A 22284-nucleotide genomic window follows, 5' to 3' on the forward strand; every position below is an offset into this window, starting at 1 on the left:
ATAATTTTATTAAATAAATACGAATCACCAAAAATAAAAATAAAATCAATATGAAACAAATGTACATTTCTATATTTTAGCCTACTTCAAAAAGGAGGAGGTTCTCGATTGGTTCAATTTATTTATACGTTATTTTCTATTCCTCAGAGTTCTGAGGAATAGAAGGAGAATTACTAGGGAATTATCTGAGAACATTGACTCAAGAAGGAATGGATTTTGATAATTATTTTTCTTTAAGCTCTGGTGCTGTATGTGTATTTAATTTACTCCAACTATGTAAATTGATGACATTCTCATATTATTCCATTATATTTTATTTTTTTATTGCCTAGGACGAGCTCACAGCCCACCTGATATTAAGTGGTTACTGGAACCCATAGACATCTACAACGTAAATGCGTCACACATCTTGCAGATATAAGTTACAACGGCTGCCCCACCCTTCAAACCGAAACGCATTACTGCTTCACGGCAGAAACAAGCGGGGTGGTGGTAGCTACGCGTGCGGACTCACAAGGGGTCCTACCACCAGTCCAAGCTATTGGAGTCGGCTTTTGTTTTCTGTTATCTATATATTAATACGTGAAGCAAAAACTTTGTACCCCTTTTTACGAAAATTGCGCGGACGGAGGAGTATTAAATTTCCAATTATAGCGATTATAGAGAAAGAGTGCAGAATGCTATTTTTTTCTTAATTATTGTTAAAAACTATTTTTAAACTAACTATTGTTAAAAAATACATACTTTTACGAATTTAATAAATACTTTTAATTAATATATTAATCATAATAAACAAAATGACAAAAAAAAATAAAAAAAAGATGTCCCTAATGTAAATTTCTTCGTACTTGTGGTTCTATCGATAGCTAAGATAAATATAACGCTTAGAAAAGCCAAGACAAAAAAATAAATTGATATAGATCAAAACATCAAAAAATCTAATCTATGTATGTCAAAAAAAAAACTCAATAAAACTATTGAGCGGCGCATACACTCTTCTAAAATTCAACCCCTGAAAATGGCGTTCATATAAAAGCACACAGTTTATGAGTCGAGATTACATTGCGCGGACGCCACGCGCCATCACGCGAGTCGAGGCGGGAAGTGCGGTTTCGTATTTCGAACGATTCACAATTTCAAAATTAGAAACTTTTTTCTTTACTTTGGCACTCTTATAAAAAAAAATAACTCGCGCCTTCTTGTGAATTTCACGTTTATTTATAATCTGTGCTGTGATATCGTCTGTGTTTTTTTTTAAATATTTTTCTTTTAATATTTAAAATGGCTAACAAAATATATAACGTAGGTTCTGAAAACGAAGAGAAATATGGAAGCAAGCACTTTCAAGTATTAATGGCTATTATTGGTGAGTTTTTTTTTTTAATACAAGTACAAATGGATCAATGACCGTTATGTCGTCGACTTTGTTACTAGCCGAACCCACTTCGCCATCCACCGTGACCTCTCTGGAATCATAGGTGCCTCTGGAAAGCGTGTATACGCAAATTCCGAATTTTCGCGAACATTATCATATAAAAAAAAATTATTTATCCATTTAACAACAGAATTTAATTTTATTAGTTTATTCCCAGTTTTTGTTTCTCATCTTCTTGCGTAGCTTTGTAAAGTCTAACACGTTCGATTATAACCTATTTATTTTACACTTTTTGGAAAAAAAAGTATAAAGACTTTTTTTGTTAATAGTATGTATCTTTCTGAACATTTCTGTGACTTAAATGTTTTAAATCGATTGGAGAGGGCTATGTTCAACAATAGACATAAAATGAGATGATGAAAGGTTTTTAAAGTTGATATAATCCCTTTAACGATAGCCAAAAAAAACTTTAAAATTACAACAAACAAAATAAGTTTTATTTCAAATATATTTCTCTGTATCGTAAATTTTCATTGGAATTTAAAAATTAAATAATTTTATTGTGTTGCAAAAATTTTACATACATTTAAATATTTAATAATATCTCAATATTATTACATTAAGACAAAAAATTCTTTACAATAAAATGAATAATGATTATTGTATTTTCGTGATATTTTATATGACGGATGGTAACGTGTATTATAAGCCCGCACGGATCGGTACCACTGTCCAGCCTATTTCTGCGGCGAAGCAGTGCGACGTTCCAGTTCCAAGAGTTGAACAGCCGTTATAAAATACAATTAGAATTTCGACCTCAATCCACGTTTTGATGTCCATGGGCTACATTAATCATTTAACACCACGTGGGCTGTGAGCACGTGAATAAAATAGACCGTAAATGTAAACAAATTATTTTTATGTCAGGTCCATATAAATAAATACAAAAAAAAATCAACAGTATTATTATGTAGTTCGTTCTTGGTAATACAAAATAATCAAAATTAGTGCTCTAATTAAAATAATTAAATGTTACGATTATACAAAAACCAGGGACTCCATTACGAAATGATGAATACAAACAATGCTCATTTAAACCGACGTTTTTAACATATTATTATAGTATTCGTTACATTTAAATAAGACCACAAAATCAACCATTTTACTGACAATAATTCGATCTAACACTGACCTATTGTTTTTATTATGGAAGTCCTATAATTATATAATACTACGCATAGTTGTTCCCGTAATAAAAAAAAAAAGAAAAAAAAAATAAGCTCTCCGATTTCAAACTACGCTCATTCGAACGTAGACACGAAGACAGACGGACGCGCGTCATATGAATCTATTTTATCTAGCATACTTTTCCGCTGTATGACTAAGACGGTAACGACATTGAGATCTCTTTCTTATTTTCGTGCGCGCGTTGTAGACTCATGGGTGTTACGCGAGCTAACGTAATGCGTACAAATAAATGTTTTTTTCTTTTTTTTCACGTGAATTATTCCATAGATTACTTTAGATTGATAATGAAATCCTAAGACGCCTTCATACACAAGACATTCTGCCGGCGACGTGACGAGGCCATTAATGTATTCTACAATATGTATCTACTATCTTACCGATTGCCACGTCATGGAATCATTTAGCGAGTTCAGAGTTTCTTTGTTAATATGCGAACGATCGATCTGCTGTTAAAAGGTTACCGGTGTCCATAAACATGGACTATGTTAATGCCAGTTAGCTGCCTTACCCTTCAAACTGAAAGGCATTGCTGCTTCACGGCAGAAACAGGCAGGGAGGTGATCCCTACCCGTGCGGACTCACAAAACCTCCTACCACCAGTAATTACGCAACTAATGTTTTTTGCGGGTTTGATTTTTATCACGCTACATTATTCTTTCGTCATGGAAGGCAAATGTGAACATTTGCTAAGTAGGTAGGCAGCGGCTTGGCTCTGCCCCTAGCATTGCTGAAGTTCATGGGCGACGGTAACCACTCACCATCAGGTGGGCCGTATGCTCGTCTGCCTACAAAGGCATAAAAAAAAAGCACGTATTTCATTAGGACAAATTGGTACCCGTCTGCGGGATTCGAACACCGGTACAGTCGATTCGTTGGACACGAATGCACCGGGCGTCTTATATTTTAAGCCACGAGGACTTCCATGGCATTATCTGGTAGTTTGCGACTCCATCAAACTCCAGGAAGACATAAATTTATCTGCATCCGTGCAAACCCTATATATAGGGCTACCTGTTACAATAGCAATAAATGTAGTAATCTCTTTAGATTAACTAAGACTCGAGATAGACTTGTTAAGACCCTTGATAAGATGCCACTCGACTGTCTGAAGACTCCATGCGCTACCAGGACCCTATTTTTTTTATTGGTCTATCAGGCAGAAGAGTGTAAGGTCCACCTGATGGTGAGTGGTTACTGTTGTCCATGGACTCCAGCAATGCCAGGAGCAGAGCCAAGCCGTTGCCTGCCGTTAAGTACTCTCCAAAAGCCTCGTTTGAAGAAGGACATTTCATAGCGCTCGGGAAACACCGTGGAGGGGAGCTCAATCCAAAGCTAGATGGTACGTGGCCTTTGCCTGTTGGGAATGCGCCGTCTATGAATGAATTATTTTTACACTTGTTCTTAAAATAATTTATTTCTTAGACATTAGCTCATTCTTACTGGTGGTAAGACCTCTTGTGAGTCCGCGCGGGTTGGTACCACCGCGTTGCCTATTTCTGCCGTGAAGCAATAATGCGTTTCGGTTCGAAGGGTATGGCAGCCGTTGTAACTATACTAAGACCTTAGAACTTATCTCAAGGTGGACGGCGGCATTTACGTTGTAGATGTCCATGGGCTCCAGTAACCACTGAACACCAGGTGGGCTGTGAGATCGTCCACCTAACTAAGCAATAAAAAATAAAAAAAAAAAAACATTAGCTCCATAGCTTTCCTTGTTTCCAACAAATGGAAGTCTTTCATTTATTTGTTGATTTTTCACAGTATATCATGCCGCAGCTTCATTCCTACGTACTTACATATCCGTGAAACGATAAATGTGTTGACCTTACAGAACCTAGCGCTGTATTTAAATTAACACAAGTACTGATGTGTGTTTCTGTGTGTCTATCCGAAAATTATTTATAATTGGAGTGACGACAATAGCGCGTTTTAATTCGAACCAGTAATTAGTATTGTTTTAACGTCATACTAATATGTAATACTAATTATAATTGATTAGGATACGTAATTTAGCAGTCTGTATTATTGTTTTAACTATGTTCAAAAAGTGAGGAGACCATTTATTAGAGTATTTACTGGTGGTAGGACCTCTTGTGAGTCCGCGCGGGTAGGTACCACCGCCCTGCCTATATCTGCCGTGAAGCAGTAATGCGTTTCGGTTTGAAGGGTAGGGCAGCCGTTGTAACTATACTGAGATCTTAGAACTTATATCTCAAGATGTGTAGCGCATTTACGTTGTAAATGTCTATGGGCTCCAGTAACCACTTAACACCAGGTGGGCTGTGAGCTCGTCCACCCATCTAAGCAATAAAAAAAAAAAAAGTATATTTCGACGCTTGAAAGGCAAACGTGACTAAGCGACAATAACTGCTTTGTACATAAATGATAGGCAATAACCATATTCGATGCGCAAAAACAAATATATTTCTAGGTCTATTCAAGTCATTTCAATCCTACAGTTAGATTCGTTAAATTTTTTTTTTTTCAGGTATTTAATTATATCAAGTATATTTTAAATTAATTTCAACTTTAAAATAGTCTTCTGTAAAGTTCACGCATTGTCGCTTAGTCACGTTTGCCTTTCAAGCGTCGATTTGTTTTATTTGGGTTACACACGTGCTTAGCGTGTGGCTGTGTATCATATTTTCGCGGAGTAGAAAAGACTTTTTACCTTTGGGTTTATGGGTCGACTTGCTGAAAATGAACACGTCATTAAAATTTCAGATCCTCGCGATCCACTATCAGTGCTACCACAAGCACCGGTCACCGTTCTCGTCGAACCCGTCAAATGCGACGAAGTGTTCATAGAACCCAAAAACGGATTTTAAGTAAAAGAAAAAACCAAAAGAAGAAACAGTAAAAGTCATTGCACATAATGCATAGAGCTTCGCTTTAAAAACAGATAAAACGTTAGCGCAATCCAGTAATTACGCAAATTTATAATTTCCGTCATTCCCATTTTTAAAATACGCTTTAGCTACATAAATATAGATAAATAAAAAGGTTCTGCCTTCCAAATTGGCTTGTTACATATAATAATATCGTATCGTATGTCGTATCACTCTTGTCAGAGCGATCGTGGTCGTCATCCAGTATCATTTGTGTGGGCAGATGCTATGCTCCTCACGAGCAATCGCCAATCCTCGCGACTTGTGGTAATAATAAGAAAATCGGAAAAATATTGAAAATTCCTTTATTTAAAAAATACTTTAAAACTCGTCAGATTTCCCTTGCACTCTCTCGTCCGGCGTTTGATCTTCGCCCAAGGTCAGAACCCGGGCGGAAAAGAGGTTTCCCGCGGACAATACTACAAGCAGACTCAAAATTTCAAAACTCATCCAAGTTCATTTTTTTACCAACAATATTGGATGAGATATGTTTGGGGCCTTTTAGGCTTACCAAATACTACTCAGTACTACTCACCAAATCGTTTTCAATTGTACTATAAAAATGTCCCCTTTAATCTAAAACGCATCGCTTCATTGTACTAATTGAATACAATTGCATTCTTAGCAGTAGATACTGGCAATATGCCTTTGTCTTTGAAATATAAAAAAATATTCAAATAAATGATAAAATGGTGACCCCGGGAGGCTATCATGAACGGCGCTTTAGAGGTCAGACGGCTAAGTCTGGGTACGTATTGTGTAAATTTTCAGTAGTATACACACAAATCAAAGCCTGACCACATAGATACGTATACATACGTACATAAGTAACTTTTTTTTCCCTACCTATAGTAAAGATACGTACATACGTAACTTTTTTCCCTACCTATGCTGATATCCTTAAGAGGCTATATCAGCGTTACCCTAGCGTGTAGGTGAGCTCTCGGGGCTCAAGCCAGGAGGTGTTGCTAGCACTGGCCCCGACAAGAGCAGTGCTTCGCAAAATCTACCACCGGATCGGACACGCGACCCACTGAGAAGATCCGCCGAGAAACTCAGTGGGCTGTGTCTGTGGGCTAAATACTCGCCGAGCCCTTGAGGACCGGTGCTTGAGGTACCTAAAAGCACCGTTAATAGATCGGGAGGATCCGTAATGACGTGTTTAGGGCGACGTGGACTGCTTACCATTCGGTCCACAGGATCGGGTATATAATTTCCGGCGGCCACGACAAGAGTGTTTTCGTGTCGTGTCGCTTTCTCAAAGTAGCGCAGTGATGCCGACTGTCTATACTTACTAACTGAGATACGTAGCTCTCAGTACTTCTACAATGAGCAAAACGACGCAATGAAAACAGAGCCGTAAGTTTTATATCCATTTACGTACGGTAAATTGAAAAAAATTGTTTCATTTGAGATCGATTTCTTAATTGGATAACAATTCAGGAATTTTTTTTCTGTTAATGAATAGTTCATAGACTTAAGAAGAGCTGGATGGATTGCGTGAAAGGCGATATGTGTAAGAGGGGAGTGAGCGAAGAAATGGTATATGATAGAGGAGTATGGAATGAGAAAACATGTTGCGCCGACCCCAGATGACTGGGAGAAGGTCAGGAGAATGATGATGATGAAGAGGTCGACATGCAAAGGCTCTGCACGCGTCTTGCGGAAAAGCAACCGGGTGGCGCGCTGGTTTTCGCCCACCGGGGCATCCCCGACATGCAAGGTCTAGACGTACTTACACGGTATCAAATAAAGACAGAGTGGCGGCGAGATATGTCCGGAAGATACGAGCTTGTCTGCAAATCAACATCTCAAGTCCATTAAGTCGACAAATAAACTGCAAACATATCGGTTTTTTTTTATTGCTTAGATGGTGGGATGAGCTCACAGCCCACCTGATTAAGTGGTTACTGGAGCCCATAGACATCTACAACGTAATTGCGCCACCCACCTTGAGATATAAGTTCTAAGGTCTCAAGTATAGTTAAAACGGCTGCCCCACCCTTCAAACCAAAACGTGTTACTGCTTCAGGGCAAAAATAGGCAGGGTGGTGGTATCTACCCGCGCGGACTCACAAGAGGTCCTACCACCAGTGATTACGCAAATTATACTTTTGCGGGTTTGATTTTTATTACACGATGTTATTCCTTCACCGTGGAAGACAATCGTGAACATTTGTTGAGTACGTATTTCATTAGAGAAATTGGTACCCGCCTGCGGGATTCGAACACCGGTGTACCGCTCAACACGAAGACAACCGACGTCTTATGCTTTAGGCCACGACCACTTTGTTTACATAGTGCAATCGTATGAATTCTCGGGAACATTCGTCTTCGAATATAAAATAAACATTTCAGTGCATATTTATGGCAACGCAAACAGGAAAACCAATAGTGTCAGACACTTCCAAGAATACGGCCCGCTCTTCGCTCTCAAGTGAAAAATTTCGAGACAAAGTCATCATTTTAAATTTCAAATTTTAATATAAATGTTTTTAAATTTCAGCATAGGGAAATAAGTTGCCAAGTTGAATACGTATTGACGGTTTGCGATTTTTTTAATACGCTTTTTTATTAGCTTCAGACGTATGTATGTTTGTAACGGAATCTTTGAACATGATTTTAACCAGGGGGTTAAAATTTTAAGGGCAAAACGTTGGATTAACTCGAAATTTGGTGGTATACTTATTAAGGACCGATGACAATTTAATATTTAAAAAAAAATTAAAATTTTTAAAGTTAACTAAAAAATGAAAAATAAATAATAGTTTAAAAAAACTAACAAAATACGTTTTATATAAAACCAATTAAAAAAATGGAAAATAAATTTTAATGAATTTGCATTAAAAACAGTGTAAGAAAAAATGATTTTATTGTAAAAAAAGCGTGCGGTGCATGGTATCAGTAGTTATAATATTTAATATTTTATGAACATAATATATGAGTAGAAGGGTTATTTTGATACTATCCTGAAAAGCACCCCACGCTTTTTTATTATACAATAAAATCATTTTTTCTTGGATTGGATTTTATATAAAAGCGTATTTTGTTAGTTTTTTTAAACTATTATTTATTTACTTTTATAGGGATTTAGTAAACATGCTTATCGATTAAGAATACAGCCAAGAGAGGATCTTCTCCCCAGCTTATTGCTCGGTAGAGAGTCCGAGTAGAGTCACTTAAAGCTCATATATATACAAAAACACCTTGAAAATGTCGTTAGTTCAATACATATTTTTGTCTTATTTCGTGATATTTTCGTCTATAGTTTTTTTTTTTTTTTTTTTTTTATTGCCTTTGTAGGCAGACGAGCATACGGCCCACCTGATGGTAAGTGGTCACCGTCGCTCATGGACGTCAGCAATGCCAGGGGCAGAGCCAAGCCGCTGCCTACCATAATGATTCGACATAATTTCTGTACCGTTAAAACTGAGACTTTAGAACTCATATCTCAAGGCAGGCGGCGTCATTTAAGTAGTAAATGTCTACGGGCTCCGGTAACCACTTAACATCAGGTGGGCGGTGAGCTCGTCCATCCACCTAAGCAATAAAAAAATATATAAAAAAATGTCTATGAGTGTTATTTTTGTCTATTGACCTTAATAAAATTTCATCAAGTTATATGCGCTACAACTAGTGTATTATACCATTGCATACCAAAGAGGATATTAAAAAAATCTGGAGAGAGTATTTCTATCTCACGATGACGGTGCCTCTTCGTTCAGTTATTATAGACATTAAAATTTAGAGAAGGCTTTCAGCCTAGTATTTTTTATCCTACCTATTGCTGTTCAACTCGAGGGGTTCGCTTCTTCGAATGTGTTGGCAAGCTGACGGGGTTCTGCCTGGGAGAATTTACTAACACTAGCCCCAGCAAGAGTAGTGTTTCGCTCACTCTACCACCGGATAGGAATCACGACCCACTGAGAAACTCAGTGGATTGTGTCTGTGGGTTAGTTACCTCGCTCATCTTCTTTTTTCCTTGGTATTCTAGTAACCTTGAGGGGTTATACTAGAATCGCAGAATTTTTACTAATTGTAGGACCCTCTAGTGAGTCCGCGCGGGTAGGTACCACCACCCCGCTTATTTCTGCCGTGAAGCAGTAATTCGTTTCGGTTTGAAGGGTGGGGCAGCCGTTGTAACTATACTGAGACCTTAGAACTTATATCTCAAGGTGGGTGGCGTATTTACGTTGAAGTCTATGGGCTCCAATAACCACTTAACACCAGGTGGGCTATGAGCTCGTCCACCCATCTAAGCAATAAAAAAAAATTAACTACTAGGTGAGCTCACGCGGCTCAAACCTGACGGACGCTCATCAACATCTCGAGCCGGGCCTGAGTTTAATATGCGTATCATTATCGTAATCACTATCAATTTGGAATTGCGTAAGAAATCACTCAACGTTTATCTTCTAAAACCGAAAGCAACATTGAATCGTCAAAAAGAAAAGCAATGAGAAAAACAAAAATTTCATAGATTTTATCGTGCTCCCTATTACTTTCAGTACATTGATAGTACACAGAAAGATCGAAACCCTGACAACGCATGTCTGATGTCAAGACAGATGATGTCGCATAGACACGTAATCTTCACTAAAATAATCAATCACCGTTATCACATAATCCAACCAGGCGAATTCACGAATACTTTTAATAATATTATTCGGTTAATAGGCTAATAGAAAAACAGTAACGTAAGCCGCTACGATGTTCGCTAATATGTTTGTAATATATATCCAGAAAACACATCCGCATAAATTTTATTTAACATACTGTTGATATTATACAAATGCATAGTCAATCTACAGTTTGCAGTGAATGTTACGAGGCAACATCTGTGATGCTTTAAGATTGTCTATACTAATATATATAAAAGAGGAAAGATTTGTTTGTTTGTTTGTTTCGAATAGGCTCCGAAACTACTGGACCGATTTGAAAAATTCTTTTTCCATTAGAAGCCGACATTGTCCCTGATGAACATAGGCTACTTTTTTTTTTTTTTTTTTTGGTTTCATGTGTTTTGTTTCCGAGGCGAAGCGAGGGCGGGTCACTAGTTTCTAAATAAAACTTCTAGTATTATCATATTATATTGGGTAATAAATATTACTAGTGGCCCCGCAGTAGCCGAAATTCGACTATAATTAATTGAAATTATAAAACATTGTTTAGGGTGCTATTGTCAAACACTATTATAATTCTATAATATAATCACAGTATTCGCCAAAACTGCGCTATAGATCAATAATATTAAAGACAAACAATATTAATCTATTTTCAATTCGACCACAGACTTTAAACAATAATAAAAGTTTCCCAATTGACAGTAAGCAAAGAGTATATTTTTATGTATGTGTTGTGTCAAATACATGGTAGTATGTGTAATGTTTTCTTTATTGATTTAAAGTATCTTTTATGCTATATTTAAAAAAAAAATAGTATTGTGCACTCCTTCTCTATATTCTCTAAAAGTGTGAGAAATTTCATACTCCTCCGTCCGCGCAATTTTCGTAAAAAGGGATACAAAGTTTTGCTTCACGTATTAATATATTTCTAAATAAAATTTCAAGTACATTATCATAATTTATATTGGGTAATAAATATTATATTTTTTTTTTAATATATTATTATTGTCATTGGTTTTTGCGAGTCGCAAACATAACTAACACTACTTTAAGATTAAATTTTTCGTTTTTTTTCTTATTTCCATCGTTTGAGATACTTTACGGTTTAACTGGTTCTCATTTCTTGACCATTAAAGCATTTTTTTATTTTTTTGTTGCGTAGATGAGTGGACGAGCTCACAGCCCAACTGATGTTAAGTGGTTACCGGAGCCCTTAGACATCTACAACGTAAATGCCGCCACCCACCTTGAGATATGATTGTGGAGAGTAATAAGCGGTAGGCAGCGGCTTGGCTCTGCCCCTGGCATTGCTGAAGTTCATGGGCGACGGTAACCACTCACCATCAGGTGGGCCGTATGCTTGTCTGCCTATAAGGGCAATAAAAAAAAAGATATGAGTTCTAAGGTCTCAGTATAGTTACGACGACTGTCCCACCCTTCAAATCGAAACGCATTACTGCTTCACGGCAGAAATAGGCAGGGTGGTGATACCCAACCGTGCGGACTCACAAGAGGTACTACCACCCTAAATTATAGCGGACATGGAGTTTTTCTTGGCAACTTAACTAGCCTTGTTAATATACAGTTTTTGTATTGAAGAAGTCGTTATGGTTTGAAGGGTACAACAGTTGTTATATAAGACGGAGACTTCAAATACACATTTCTGAAGGCGACGTTATAATTATGATATCAATGGGCTCTGGTAATAGTGTGAAGTTTGTGGTGAGGTTATTTACGGTTAGTTGTATTGTCTTCCGGAAATCTCATCGAAGCGCTCACTAAAACACTAAGCTTATTTACATTTTTTTATTTTTTTATTGCCCTTGTAGGCAGACGAGCATACGGCCCACCTGATGGTGAGTGGTTACCGTCGCCCATGGACTTCAGCAATGCAGTGCAGGGGCAGAGCCAAGCCGCTGCCTACTTTTTTATTTATTTATTGCTTAGATGGATGGACGAGCTCACAACCCACCTGGTGTTAAGTGGTTACTGGAGCCCACAGACATCTACAACGTAAATGCGCCACCTACCTCGAGATATAAGTTCTAAGGTCTCAGTATAGTTACGACGGCTATCCCACCCTTCGAACCGAATTGCATTGCTGCTTCACGGCGGAAATAGGCGGGGTGGTGGTACCTACCCGTGCGGACTCCCAAGAGGTCCTACCACCAGTGATTACACAAATTATAATTTTGCGGGCTTGATTTTTATTACACGATGAAATTCCTTCACCGTGGAAGTCAATCGTTAACATTTGTTGAGTACGTATTTCATTAGAAAAATTCGTACCCGCCTGTGGGATTCGAACACCGGTGCATCGCTACATACGAATGCACCGGACGTCTTATCCTTTAGGCCACGACGACTTTTCATACTTTTATAGCTTATTTCATACCTTTAAGTACACAAGCCCCGTTTGATGAAGAGCTTGTCATAGCGTTTATTGGCGTCAACGACGGCGGTAGATCGAGGCACGTTAAGCACACAAACCGACTATATCTCGCCCTCTATCTCGTATAAAAATAATGTTAAATAAAAAAGTTGTAGAGAATTTAATTCTCTACAATATTGATAATAAATACAAATAGCGTAAAACCCATAAAAAACGAGATATTTGTGCAAAAAAATGTTAAAATAAATCGATTTTGTGACCTTTGACCATTGACTTTAAAACTTGCGACCATCCAATTATATGTGAATTTTGAGAACTGTTTTAGGATGCCAAAATACCAGTTTTTACGTGGTAATATACTGGGTATGTCGATTTTTTGAGATATGCACCTAATTTGGCCTAAAATGACTGACTGGACTACTAGTAAGCTAAGGGAGGCGAAGTATCGTCCCTACAATAGCAATCACTTAACGCCAGACTGAACGAGCGCCAGTAAGCCAACTGATAACATTCAAATAAACAACGCAGTTAAAAATATGAGCACAATATATCCAAAAGTTACATCACGTTGAAGCGATTATACATAAATATTTAAAAAAGTTCATAGATCACTCTCCGATCACGTTTTCTCATTCCGCCAAATGTTCTAATTGCACGTTCGATAAGTAAACCGAGAAATATATAAAAAAAAATATCTCATTAATAAAATTATCAAAGTTGCGATAAGATTAATTTTTTTCATGTAACCAAAAAAAAAATTGTTTTTTAAAACTATTTTATTTAAATCGTACGTATTCAATCGACCAGTATTATGTAGTATTTATAAATTCAGTTAAAATATAGATTTGTAATGAAAATCCGCGGGCTTCGTGCCGATTTTTCTTATTAATATACCTGCCGCATTTTAAATCAGTGCTAAAATAAATAAAAAATTGTAAGAAGAAAATAATATACAAGTATTTTTTAAAAAAGAATTGAAAAGAATGGAGAAACAAAGCCAAGGATAGGGAAGAGTGGAGCAAGCTGGAGGAGGCCTATACCCGAGGCTTATATTTAATTTTTTAATTTATATTTGATAAGGTGTTTCTCTATTTTTTCTTTCTTTGTTTTTGGAAATAAAATGGGCTTATTATTATTATTATTTTTTTTTTTTAAAAACAACTCGAATACCATTTCTTGTATATTGATGTATAACTATTAAAGAAAACCTTCCCTGTAGTAAAAACAATAACTGACCAAAAAGACAAAATTTCGTCACAATCAAATGGAATTGGGAATGCGCATAGATGACAAACATTTATTTTTATTAAATAGAAATACTAAAGAAGCTTCGCTGCGACCGATCGCTAAACAAACTCACGCGGAAGTTAATGTAAATTAATTGTCCTTCTATAATTACAAAATTTGCTCTAAATCTGAACAAAACGGTACGAACGAATTTATTAAATTATTATTATTATAGGCCGTTTTATTTAGTATTAGCATCAAGAATTCGATGTTTTTAATTGAACTTCAATTAAGTTTACCCCATTCAAACAGCTGAAGAACTTTTTTTGTTATGATATTTTTTCCAAATTTTAAACTTTAGCTGGCTCTTCTATAAAGTTGCAAAAATGTCGCTTAAACCAAATAGCCTTCCACCCTCGATATTATTCATCATTAAGTTTGATGATTGAACCAGATTTACCTTCTTTACAGTTTGCCTGCCAGTATTCTCGTATGGTACCGCCATGGGCTGGATCTCCCCTCACAAAGCGCTTCTCATGGGCGAAGACACACCATCGAACGCCCCCGTCACGGAGACGGAAGTATCCTGGATGGCGTCCATCATGTTCATATTCGCACCGATCGCCGTCTTCATCTATGGCATTGCTGCTGACAAGTTCGGAAGGAAAAATGCTCTTCTCTGCTGCTCTATTCCGATTGCTGTAAGTATTGATGATGACTCGTATTCTCGGTGCAAGACTTTTAAACTGCTTTTTTTATTGCTTAGATGGGTGGATGAGTTCACAGCCCAACAGGTGTTAAGCCCTAGAACCCGTAGACATCTACGACGTAAATGCGCCATCCACCTTGAGATATCAGTTCTAAGCTTACTATAAAGTCAATGATTACCTAGAAGATTGCACTAAGTGGGAATGAGTTGCTCGCTCCGGGCATTTCAATATTGTGATAATTGTTACGTTATAATACTCCTTGTAATGAATATTTGTAATGAATATTTAAAAAAAAATCTATTATTATAAAAAAACTAAAAGTTAAAAAAGAACATGCCTGCTGAGTTTCTTGCCAGTTCTTCTCAGGACGGATGCTATTTTTTATGAATTGGCGGTAGTTCTTTTTGACGTTCAACAAGTATGTATTTATGTTGAATAATTTTTTATTTATTTGATTTGATTTGATAAGGTCTCAGGTATAGTTACAACGGCTGCTCCGCCCTTCAAACCGAAACGCATTACTGCTTCACGGCAGAACGCTTATTTTGTTTTTGCGTAAATGGGCGAAAGATCCTCACGGTCGCCCTGGTATTGAGAGCTCATGGATATTACAATGTGAATGTCACCTCTGATTTTGAGGCTCGAACTCTGTTCTATTATATTATTCTTTAATCGTGGGAGTCATTCGTAAGCATGTGTCGAGTACGTATTTCATTACAAAAATTGGTACCTGCTTGCAGGATTCGAATACCGGCACAGATGCATCGCTCGATAGTACACCGGGCGTTTTATCCCTTAACCCACGATGCTTATACTAATATCTTCTGCTTCTGAGTCGGTCTCCTCATTGCTGAAGGTCGTGTCTAATTTGAAATGTTGACCACTCGATGCACAATGCTTCCCCACGTCTTCCTATCCTCGGCGGTCTTTATACCCTCGGTTATTGGCAGGCCGGTGAGTGTCTTTACCAGATCAGACCAGCGTGTAGGTGAGCATCCGCGTGATCTTCTCCCGTCAACCTGACCAACAACCACCAGCTTCTCTAAGTTATCGGGGCCTCTACGAGCGATATACTTTCCTTTAAATGTACGATTTGTGACAGAAATTACCATAATGATCGTTCATACTAACTCGCCACGTCCCACCACAAGCTTACTAAGTAATTACGCTTTGATTAAACTAATTCCTTTTATCTTGTAGGTCGGCTGGATGATAAAGTTAATATCGGCACATCCAATTGCCCTGATCGGGGCCCGGGCGTTCATTGGCTTCGGTGCTGGAGGAGCCTTCGTGGTCTGCCCCCTGTACGTCAAGGAGATCAGCGAAGACAGCATCAGAGGAATGACCGGAACCTTTGTTGTTTTTTCACAAGTAAGTTTTCACGAAACTTTATATAAGGCAGGTTAAGAATGGGCTCTGAATTAGCGGGGTATCCGGGAACACTAGCGGCTCTACCCAGGCAACCTTGAGGAGCCGCTACACTGCGGAGACCAGCGTCATTGGTCGTCGACAATCGCCTCAACGACTCGTCAGTCGGGCATCCGCGTGGTGGTGCGCGAGTCTGGTTGTAGTGTTAACCGCGGGAACCACCTGCTCTACCCGGGTGGAGGTCAGACGTCGGGTGGGAGAGTGTAAGGGGAGTCATTTGGTGGATAGGTCTTCTTCCAACATCTGCTAACCGTCAAGTCTCATGTCCCCTAGGCGCTGACACCTCGTATGAGACTCAGCACTTGCTCGAAAAAAAGCAAGTTAAAAATAGGCTGTTATAGGCTGTAACTTTTTTGTTTTTAATGTTTCGCATTGCTTATTCATTTTGTGTACAATAAAGAACACACACTCTCTCTCTCTCTCACTCTCTCTCATTCTCTGTTGCAAGATACTAACATCCAACTTACCACGAAGCAGAAGTGTGTTCTGGCTTATAGCTTGCAATAAAATTGATGTTGTTGTTATCTTGTCTGGTATTGTGTCTATTCGCTCCCGTGACCATTAAACAAACAAACAAACAATACCTACTTAGTTATTCTACTTAAAGAATCTGCAGTTAAGCTTTTCAGTCTTCGATGTCGGACAGGATATGACGTCGCTATGTACTACTATGTAATAAGTAATACGACATAGTACGGTCTTAACAAAAACATCGTTTTGTTTCCGGAAATGAAATTAGACACTCGTATCCCGTGATAAGATTTGAAAAGGCGCAATATAAATAAAAATTAAATTTTATTTTTTATTAATTAAACGGATAGTGCGCAAGGATGACACGCAAAATCGAGAAGCGTTCGACTTTTTTTTAGGCAGCGACTTAGCTCTACCCTGGCATTGCTGAAGTCCACGGGCGACGGTAACCACTCACCTTCAGGTGGGCCGTATGCTCGTATGCCTACAAGGGCAATAAAAAAAAATCGAATTGGTGGATGACATTCGTGAACAATTTTTTTTTTTTTAAACAATCACGCCACGTTAACTGGTCCCGTGCTAAGCTCGTGAAGAACTTGATAACGGAAATAAATGTAAGATTTTTATTATACACATATACATATATATTTCATATACACCCATAACCCTGGAAAAGACATTTTTTTATATTTATTAAACAAACATCTTCCCTTGGCGGGATTCGAACCCGCGACCCCTTGTGTAGTGATCGTGTCACTTACCACTACACCAGACAGCCGTCGAATTATGTTAGGTACGTGTTTTATTAGAAGAAAATCGTACCTGACTGCGGAATTCGAACACCGACCCCGTTGAATAGCTATACACGAATGGACCGGGCGTCTTATCCTTTAGGCTACGACGACTTCAACGGTAGGTGGCAGCTTGACTCTGCCCCTGGCACTCCTGGCGTCCATGGGTGACGGTAACCAGTCAACACCAGATATGCTCGTCTGCCTACTAAGGCACTAAAAAAACATATCTTGGGTGCATATTTCATAAGAATTTTCGGTACCGTTGTATCGCTCGATTAAGGTACTGTTACACATGCTCATTCCAAACATGAAAGCATGCTTCTATTGAGCGGTTGCTACTTTGTAGCATGTGTGTCGGAACGTTGCTCAAAAGTAGCATGCTCATTTAGAGTTTGCTTAAAAATCAACAGGCGTGCGATTTTTTAGCGTGCTACCAGCGGCGCGGGTGGAAGGGGGCGTGCCATAAGCGCAAGGTTCGGCGAAAATGACAACCGATTGGAATAATAAGAACGGCACTAAACACAGAAACTGTAAAGCACTCCAAAACTGTAATTGTAAATTGTAAAACGTATAAATAAACAAAGGAAATCAAATCGTAAAAGTGTTTTATCACGATCTCAAAAATTACGTACGTTTTAGCTCGAATATCCTAAATAATTTACACGCGTATTTCGCACTCATTACATACTATGTATAATGACTCATTTTACGCGGAAACTGACACACACACACACCCAATATCTAACCATATTAATAATTTCATGTGGTAATAATAATTATTAATCAAACATTAATTAATATTTAAGCATATTTAGTATAATTCGAGGATGAAAAGCTATTTGTTTTAAGCGATATTTCACTTAATACGCGACAATTATCTTTATAATTAAAGGTGCATTTTATTTGGTATTAGCATCAACAGTTCGATGTTTTTAATTGAACTTTAACTAAGCTTACTCCAGTCAAATAGCTAAAGAGGATTTTTCCAAAACCGAACCGAACCGACACTTCAAACCGAAACGCATTACTGCTTCACGGCAGGAATAGGCAGGGGTGGTGGTACCTACGCGTGCGGACTCAGAAGAAGTCCTACCATCAGTAATTACGCAAATTATAATGACAGCCATCTAAGCAAAAAAAAAATTATATCTTTTGCAAATTTAGAAACTTTTAATGGTTCTCCTGTAAAGCTAAAAAAATGTTGCCAAAAAGCCAAATAGCCTTACACTCATCTCAAATAATCAACTATCAAGACCTTAGCCGTCCACGGCCACGTAAACTATAAATTATTCGTAATGTCGAAAATAATGTATTTAAACAAACAGTAAAAAACTGTAAAATTTGTTTTAATTGCAATATTTTTCTTGTTGATTTTAGTGAAGTGTCTTTGGCACCGATAAACCGTCCAGTGTATCTACTAGATATATAATAGGTACGGTACTTACCATTGCCGACTTTTTAATAATCCCATCACTAGTAACAACGCAAATATGTTTGCCACTGTTTTTCGGCTGAACTTTTTTTCTCCTACCTATGCTGATAGCCTTGAAAGGCTATTTCAGCTTCTCCTTGACGTGTAGGTGAGCTCACGGGGCTCAAACCGGGAGTGTTGTTAACATTGGTTCTAGCAAGAGCCGTGCTTCGCAGAATCTACCATCGGATCGGAAACGCGACCTAGTGAGAGAGCGAGATCCGGCGAGAAACTCAGTGTGTTTTAGTTTCATTATTTATACGCAATTTTATTCCTTTATCGTGGAGAGCGTTCTTAAACACGTGCTAAGTTCGTATTTATTATGAAGAACTGACACATGTCTGCGACATCTGAGCATCGGATTAGTGGCATGTGTCTCTCTACACCGGGATCGAGCGTAATACCAATATAATCCCATCACCCGGCCTATTTCTGCCATTAACGCGTTCCAGTTTTACGAGGGGAACAGCCGTTTTGATACATAAGACTTAGACCTCATGACTCAAGATGGTGGTATTCACGCTGTGCTGTCTAAATGATCCGTTAACTTACCACGAGGTGGTTCGTGAGGTCTTTAGCCTGTAGAGAACTGATTCGTCCAGTACATCATCAGTTTATGGTATTTTTCTTTAAGTTGATTTCAGACTACGCTATACTATAGCGCCATATAGTATAGCAGCGTATAATTAGCCAATAATATACAGTACAGTACAGTGTGAACGTGTCCATAGCAATGTATGGTGCGCGATATTGTTGTGCTATGAGCTATATACTATATGCTATTATATTATAGCGTAGTCTGAAAGCAGCTTTAATCAATCTTGTGCATCTATGCCTGTATATTATATATAATTTTGGGCGTCTGACATAACCATAGCGGCGAAAATTTAATAAGGAAAAATGTGCTCACAACATACCGTATTGTATGTAAGTTTTGGGTTTTCCTTGAACAATGGACTTCCCTTGATGAAAACGACAAGAAGCTATATTGAAACTTAGAAACATGTCCATCGAAAACAGCAATAGTTTTAAAGTCTATACTAATATTATAAAGAGGAAAGATTTGTTTATTTGTTTGTATTGTATTCAATACAGCTTCGAATCTATTGGCTCCGAAGCTACTGAACCGATTTGAAAAATTCTTTCACTGTTTGGAAGCTACACTATTCCCGAGTGATATAGGCTATAATATATTTTGAAAAAAATTATGGATCCTTACTAAAACTCCGATAATGTAACCCAAGGTGTAAAAAAATTACCTAAAATATTCTTTACATTCCGTGCCCTGCGAAAAATATTGATGATAGAATAAAATAATGTACTAAGTACGACTTCGTAGAACACATTATTATTTACAAAAAGTGACGCGACAGCATATGAGCTCGTCCACCTATCTAAGCAATAAAAAAAAAGAATAGTACATAACACAGCTTTCCGAGTAACTGACAATAAATATTCGAGACTATTGATTCAACGCGCTAATTTCTGATGCCGTAACACAATTATGATGCTACATAGTGCTAATTTCTTTTTTCGATCCACTTTTTTCGCCTCTCCATGTCACCTCACTATTCCAAACAGACGCCTTCATTATTGTTAAAATTTTCCATACGTTCTAAACTAATCTAAACCATAGTGCACTAAACAAGAAGAATTGAAAAAATAGTGATGTAATTAAAATTACTTTTTTCTTTTTTATCTCGTTTTTTTTTTCAAATTTCCTTCGTCTACGTGACCACGAAAACTGTAAAGGTTGATTTGTCGAAATCTAAACATTCGCAACGATAGAATTACGTTAAAAAAACCTATCGTAAAATAAACTTAACGTAAATAATATTGGTAAAGTAGTTTAAAATTATATTTCTTCTTCTTCGTCGCTTCCTCATTACCGAGGGTCGTGACCACCTTGGTCCAGTTTCTACACCAGCTTCCTCCAAGTTGCCTGCTTTCGGCCTGCTTAATGGCTCCCGGGACGCTGGTGTTTGTGGCCTCCTTGACAATGTCCGTCCACCTAGTTGGCGATCTTCCTCGACTTCTCTTTCCTTCCACGTGACCTACAACTATTAATTTTTCCAAGTTGTCAGGATTTCGTTGGGCCGCGTGTCCGAAGTACTTGAGGAGACGCTGCATACAGATTGCAGGTAGACAGGTCTTGACGTTTAGCTCCGAAAGAATTGACACATTTATATCCATGATGACCTGGAACTTGACTCGGTCATTAAGTATATACAGTCGGCATCATTGCGCCACTTTGAAAAGGCGGCACGACATGAGAACCCTCTTGTCATGGCCGCTGGAAACTACATACCCGATCATGTAGACTGAATGGTAAACGGTCGACGTCGCCCAAAACACGTAATTACGGATCCTCCCGATCCATTAACGGCGCTTTTAGATACCACAAGCACCGATCACTGTCCTCGTCGAACCCGTCGCTTGCGACGAAGGGCTCGACGAGCGAATTAACCCATAGACACAGCCAACTGAGTTTCTCGCCGGATCTTCTCAGTGGGTCGCGTTTCCGATCCGGTCGTAGATTCTGCGAAACACTGCTCTTGCTAGGGTCAGTGTTATCATCACTCCGGTTTGAGCCCCGTGAGCTCACCTACTAGTTAAGGTCAAGCTGAAATAGCCTCTCAAGGCTATCAGATTAGGCTATCAGATTATTACTGGTGGTAGGACCTCTTGAGAGTCCGCGCGGGTAGGTACCACCACCCTGCCTATTTCTGCCGTGAAGCAGTAATGCGTTTCGGTTTGAAAGGTGGGGCAGCCGCTGTAACTATACTTGAGACCTTAGAACTTATGTCTCAAAGCGGGTGGCGCATTTACGTTGTACATGTCTATGGGCTCCAGTAACCACTTAACACCAGGTGGACTGTGAGCTCGTCCACCCACCTAAGCAATAAAGAAAAATAGATTAGGTAGGCAAAAAAAGACACATTTGTTCAGCGCTCCATCCACGACATTACGTCTCGCAAATCCCGTAACCAACACTAAAGACTTAATTTTTCTTGTTTTCACAGACTGCTGGAAACCTTCTAGTGTTCATCTTGGGTGATTTTCTACCGTTCAACACCGTGCTGTGGATACTGCTGGCCATCCCCGTGGTGCACTTCTGTGTATTCCTGAAGCTGCCGGAAACACCATCCTACCTCATCAAGTGCGGAAAAAATGAAGTAAGTCTTGTACCTTAAGATATGCAACCAGTCTGAACCTTCTTTATTGAAAATGGACTGTTTATGAGAACGCATATTTTACTCGTGGTAGGAACTCTTGTGAGTCCACACGGGTAGGTACCACTACCCTGCCTATTTCTGCCGTGAAGCAGTAATGCATTTCGGTTTGAAGGGCGGAGCAGCCGTTGTAACTATACTGAGACCTTAGAACTTATATCTCGAGGTGGGTGGCGTATTTACGTTGTAGATGTCTATGGGCTCCAGTTACCACATAGCACCAGGTGGGCTGTGAGCTCGTCCACCCATCTAAGCAATAAAAAAAATATTTGAGGAATTCTTCGCGGCAAATAAAGAACGATAGGCAGCGGTTTAGCTCTGCCCCTGGCATTGCTGTAGTCCATGGGCGACGGTAACCACTCACCATATGCTCGTCAGCCTACGTGGGCAATAAAACTATGTTCCACCTCAAAGCATTCCCT

At 38.5% G+C, this 22284-nt stretch overlaps 1 protein-coding gene across 1 annotated transcript in view; it reads left to right on the plus strand.

The window, feature by feature from the left end:
• Positions 1–426: 426 nt before the first annotated feature.
• The window catches only part of LOC101743250 (facilitated trehalose transporter Tret1-like), a 34374-nt gene continuing 12516 nt past the window's right edge, over positions 427–22284 (plus strand). Inside the window, exons 1-4 of the mRNA XM_004922463.5 lie at positions 427–1366; positions 14227–14456; positions 15666–15836; positions 21653–21805. Of these exons, the coding sequence (XP_004922520.1) occupies positions 1282–1366; positions 14227–14456; positions 15666–15836; positions 21653–21805 (639 nt within the window). The 5' untranslated portion in view covers positions 427–1281. The remainder of the gene's footprint in view (positions 1367–14226; positions 14457–15665; positions 15837–21652; positions 21806–22284) is intronic.

Source organism: Bombyx mori, chromosome 20 (genome assembly GCF_030269925.1).
Source record: "Bombyx mori chromosome 20, ASM3026992v2".
In the NCBI taxonomy this organism is placed as follows: domain Eukaryota; kingdom Metazoa; phylum Arthropoda; class Insecta; order Lepidoptera; family Bombycidae; genus Bombyx; species Bombyx mori.